Source organism: Trichomycterus rosablanca, chromosome 2 (genome assembly GCF_030014385.1).
Source record: "Trichomycterus rosablanca isolate fTriRos1 chromosome 2, fTriRos1.hap1, whole genome shotgun sequence".
Lineage (NCBI taxonomy): Eukaryota > Metazoa > Chordata > Actinopteri > Siluriformes > Trichomycteridae > Trichomycterus > Trichomycterus rosablanca.
The window spans coordinates 8,237,913-8,243,531 of NC_085989.1; the positions used below are offsets into that span (position 1 = coordinate 8,237,913).

Sequence of the window (5,619 nt, forward strand, 5' to 3'; positions counted from 1 at the left end):
AGTAGTAAAAGTAAAAATACCTCCACTAAAGTACTAAACTAAATTTACCTTCAAATGTACTTAAGTATGAAAGTAAAAGTATAATGATTTATTATGGCTCTGATGTTTTATTATCATTTCTGTAACAAGACTCTTGATTAATCAACTTTTAATTAATCAATTTTAGGTGAAAAGACTCGTGTCAATAATTTAGCTTAGCTGACTAAGCTAAATTCAGTTATATCTATTAATTAAGATAAACATGTAACATTTAGTGCTGAGCAAATGCTAAACAATAACAGTATTAAGTATATTAATGACATTAAATTCATTATTTTTTTTAAAACAAAGCAACAAACAGCTAAAAATGCTGGATAAGTAGTGGAAATGAATGAGGCTCTATGGGTTGTTTGGAACTATACAGAGCTCCACAACCCGGAAGCTGCACAGAAAATATGTCCCGCCCCCTTTCCAACGGTTCCCTATGGGAGTGTCGCCACTCTGTTCTCTCTACCGCTCTGGTATGACCCATTCGACTGCCAAGGGTTGTCTAAGAAGATGCTAAAATTTTGTACCTGTTAACAATGTGTGAATGAAATTTCTAGACCAACTAGTTTACAAGAGTTGTCTACATACTTTTGGTCAGTATACACCGATCAGGCATAACATTATGACCACCTTCCTAATATCAAATTGGTCCCCCTTTTGCTGCTCCATATGCAACAAACTGTGATGCACTGTGTATTCTGACACCTTTCTATCAGAACCAGCAGTAACTTCTTCAGCAGTTTGAGCTACACTAGCTCGTCTGTTGGATCGGACCACACGGGCATCAACGAGCCTAGGCCGCCCATGACCCTGTGGCCGGTTTATCACTGTTCCTTATTTGGACCACTTTTGATATATACTGACCACTGCAGACCGGGAACACCCCTCAAATCCTTACACTTGTTCATTTTTTCTGCTTCTAACACATCAACTTTGAGGATAAAATGTTCACTTACTGCCTAATATACTGTATCCCACCCACTTACAGGTGCCACGATGAAGAGATAATCAGTGTTATTCACTTCACCTGTCAGTGACCATAATGTTACGCCTAGTCGGTGTATGTTAATAATAATAAGCTAATCAGCTGTCTTTATTAAATAGTAGCTTTGTCTGTTTTACTTTGGAAAACTATTGGAGCTTTCATCCATGGTGTGTTCCTGAGATTGCGGGATGTTCCCACAATCCTCCCAGTCCTCAGCTAGAGCTCTCCGGTAAACCCCCAGCAAGCTTTGGTTAAAATGTTGCTTCAAATCAACCCCCATGCAGAAATAAAGCAGTGGGTTAACACAGCTGTTGAAGTAAGCTATACTCTTAGCTATAGGCAGGCCCACTTTCACCGCTTGGGATTTGCCGTTCACCATCTTGACCAAAAGGAGTATGTGGTAAGGCCCCCAGCAGATGAAAAAGGCACAGACCAAGGAAACAAGAATCCGAAGGGGTCGGGATTTGCGAGAGAGGCGCGTTCGCCGTATGCCGATACCGGCTAGTATGTAGCAGGTGATGATTACCAGGAAGGGCAACAGGAAACCACACATAAAGCGAATGCTGTACAAGGCCAGTTTAGCCGTGCCATCACCTTCAATCGATTCCTTTCCCTGCAAAATGAAGTTAAAAAGGTAAGTCAGGGGGGAAGAGGTACATTATTATTTAAAAAACAATAAAAAATTTTAATAAGATCTATAAAGCAATATTCCAAGCACAGTTGCACATTAGCCTGAAAATTAACTACACACACTGTCCATTTTATCAGCTCCACTACCATATAGAAGCACTTTGTAGTTCTACAATTACTGACTGCAGTCCATTTGTTTCTCTACATACCTTTTAGCCTGCTTTCCCCCTGTTCCTCAATGGTCAGGACCCCCACAGGACCACTACAGAGTAGGTATTATTTGGGTGGTGGATAATTCTCAGCACAGCAGTGACACTGACATGGTGGTGGTGTGTTAGTGTGTGTTGTGCTGGTATGAGTGGATCAGACACAGCAGCGCTGCTGAAGTTTTTAAATACTGTGTCCACTCACTGTCCACTCTATTAGACACTCCTACCTAGTTGGTCCACCTTGTAGATGTAAAGTCAGAGACGATCGCTCATCTATTGCTGCTGTTTGAGTTGGTCATCTTCTAGACCTTCATCAGTGGTCATAGGACGCTGCCCACGAGGTTATGTTGGCTAAATGTTTTTGGTTGGTGGACTATTCCGACAGTGACAGTGAGGTGTTTAAAAACTCCAGCAGCGCTGCTGTGTCTGATCCACTTATACCAGCACAACACACACTAACACACCACCACCATGTCAGTGTCACTGCAGTGCTGAGAATTATCCACCACTCAAATAATACCTACTCTGTAGTAATTCTGGGAGGGTCCTGACCATTGAAGAACAGCATGAAAGGGGGCTAACAAAGCATGCGGAGAAACAGATGGACTACAGTCAGTAATTGTAGAACTACAAAGTGCTTCTATATGGTCAGTGGAGCTGATAAAATGAACAATGTGTGTCGAAAGAAGGAGGTGGTTTTAATGTTATGGCTGATTTGTGTGTGTGTATATATATATATATATATATATAATGCCTAATACAAAGATCATTAGTCTTTCCAATTTCTTTGATATTTCACTGCATTTTCTATTTCCCTTTCACATTTAGTTTGCACAACCTGCATGAAGGTTATACGGAGGCTATAAGGGGGTTGAAGTTTACTCGTGATTCACACGTTCAGTGAGAAGGCCTGGCTCATAGCTGAAGTTCCTATTTATTATGTTTATGTGTTCAGTGTTGTGGAGGTCAGGGGTCTTGTGCAAGCCACTGAAGTTTCTTCACCAAACTCAAATGTGGCATCATAATGATGTGAGTGTGGCTAAAACACATGTGAAACAACTGAGTATTGTAGCTCAGTGGTGAAGGGGGTGAAGGTTCATTTTCTGTTTATGTGCCTGTTAAAATTTGTGTATTTAATATTATTATTTTTCTCTGTGACCCATTTTTTTTTTTGGCTGACCCAGGGTTTCAAAGAACATTGGAAATTATCTATATAATTGTACCTAAAATACTATGGAAACACTAAACCGGCCCTTAAAAAGTGCTATGGCAATATATGTGTCAGTTCGCTTTCCTCAATCGGGGCAGAGGTCAGCACCAGTAGAGAGGAAGCATAATGCAATGTCACATGACCCCCAGTCCCATATAATCTATTGTACTAAACTAAACTAACCAAAAATTATACGTGTACAATCTGCACTGTATAGCAAAACCATATCATGTATTTCATGTTCATTTTTCTTTATTCTTGATACCGGAGCAGCTTGTTTGTTTACATTCTTTCTACTTTTTGGATCAAATACAGCTTTGCCCCTTAGCCCATCTGATTGTTCTACAAAAAGAATGTATTTTAATAATGAATTCAAACAATCATTCTATTCATTTATTTTTAATAAACAATAATGCATACATTTAGAGATGTTCAGGTTGCTCAGTAGTAAAATACGCTAACCCAATACTGCTGGGATCCCAAGTTCCGATCACCAGTGGTGCTATGGCCAAATGGGTGTCTACACACAGACATGATTGGCTATAAAAAAAAATAAAAAAAACATAGTTTTACCTCCATAGTGCACTTGCTCAGGTTATTCTTTCCACTAATGACCTGCCGGTACACATAATACGGTGCACTGAAGATCACAGCCACGATCCAAACCCCTACGCTGATGAGTCGAGCCGCGAGTAGACTCCGTCTCCGCTTAGTGAGCACCGGGAGCCAGATGCAGATTGCCCTGTCCAGGCTAATGACAGCCAGAATGAAAACGCTGCAAAACATGTTGGTGTACTTAAAGAATCCACTGAACTTGCAAAGAAAGACTCCAAAAGGCCAATAACTGTAGAAGAGTTTCTTTATCCACGAGGTGATACGGGTGAGACTGAAAATAAAGTCCGCCACGGCCAAATTGACGAGCCACACGTTGGTGACGGTGGGCTTCAGATGGAACCCAGATATCCAGATGACCACAGCGTTTCCAGTGGTGCCCAGAATGAGGATAAGTGTGTAAAAGGTAATAACGATGTGGTCCATGATGGCATCAATGTCCACTGTAGTTTTGTCATTTTCGTTGAAGATGTCAGCGTTTGGATCAAGGATGGGGGTGTTGTTGGGGGTCATTCTGTTTAAAGATAATGGTATATATTTTTATTAGAACTGATAATACAGATAAAAGTACAGATATACATCATAATACACCGATCAGCCATAACATTAAAACCACCTTGTTTCTACACACATTGTTCATTTTATCAGCTCCACTTACCATATAGAAACACTTTGTAGTTCTACAATTACTGACTGTTGTCCATCTGTTTCTCTGCATGCTCCGTTAGCCTCAATGGCCAGGACTTTCCCAGGACCACTACAGAGCAGGTATTATTTGGGTGGTGGGTCATTCTCAGCACTGCAGTGACACTGACATGGTGGTGGTGTGTTAGTGTGTGTCGCGCTGGTATGAGTGGATAAGACACAGCAGCGCTGATGGAGTTTTTAAACACCTCACTGTCACTGCTGGACTGAGAATAGTCCTCCAACCAAAAATATCCAGCCAACAGCGCCCCGTGGGCAGCGTCCTGTGACCACTGATGAAGGTCTAGAAGATGACCAACTCAAACAGCAGCAATAGATGAGCGATCGTCTCTGACTTTACATCTACTAGGTGGACCAGCTAGGTAGGAGTGTCTAATAGAGTGAACAGTGAGTGGACACCGTATTTAAAATCTCCAGCTGTGCTGCTGTGTCTGATACACAACACACACTAACACACCACCACAATCAATGTCAGTGTCACTGCAGTGCTGAGAAAGACCCACCACCCAAATAATACCTGCTCTGTAGTGGTCCTGACCATTGAAGAACAGCATGAAAGAAGGCTAACAAAGCTTGTAGAGAAATAGATGGACTAAAGTCAGTAATTTTGGGGTATGAATAAAGCCTTGTATTTCCTAAATAATAAAAACAACAAATAACTATAGGTTAGGTAACATGCACTTAATATCCTCATCCTCATTCATACTTCTTCAGTTTTTATTATTTGATATTTTTCTATTCTATTCACATGACACAGCTTCCACTTCCTCAAAGCTCTCGGTTCTTACTCAGTGTCTAAATAAATGTTAGGAAAGAAGTAAAAAAATATATATTTCACCCTTTCTCCCTTTAAGAAAAACAGAAGTGGAACAGCACGGTTTAGTTTTAGCATCATGATGCATTGAGCAATAAATGTGCCGGGACTGAAACAGCATGTGTGGAAAATGTGTGTATATATATCACATCACAAACCAAGTCAAATGGGTTTAGTGTGGATAAGCCTAAGGGTGGTTAAGGTCATGGGCCATTGGTCATAGGTTAAAATCCTTGGAAACTTTCCAGACTTTCCTTGTGGCTTAATACAAAGTGCTTCTATATGGTAAGTGGAGCTGATAAAATGGACAGTGAGTGTAGAAACAAGGTGGTTTTAATGTTATGGCTGATCAGTGTATATTGAACGTGCACTTCTTCTCGTCATCGCTTGCTTGAAAGCTTGGGGTCAAATGTTGGGTCAGCCATAA

At 40.8% G+C, this 5,619-nt stretch overlaps 1 protein-coding gene across 1 annotated transcript; it reads right to left on the minus strand.

Annotated features, from left to right (window-relative positions):
* Positions 1-1,118: 1,118 nt before the first annotated feature.
* Positions 1,119-4,186, minus strand: LOC134304556 (fMet-Leu-Phe receptor-like). The gene is made up of 2 exons (XM_062990025.1): positions 3,635-4,186; positions 1,119-1,625 (listed from the first exon to the last, which is right to left on the minus strand). The coding sequence occupies exons 1-2, from the start codon at positions 4,184-4,186 to the stop codon at positions 1,146-1,148; spliced, it is 1,032 nt and encodes a 343-aa protein (XP_062846095.1). The 3' UTR covers positions 1,119-1,145.
* Positions 4,187-5,619: the final 1,433 nt, after the last annotated feature.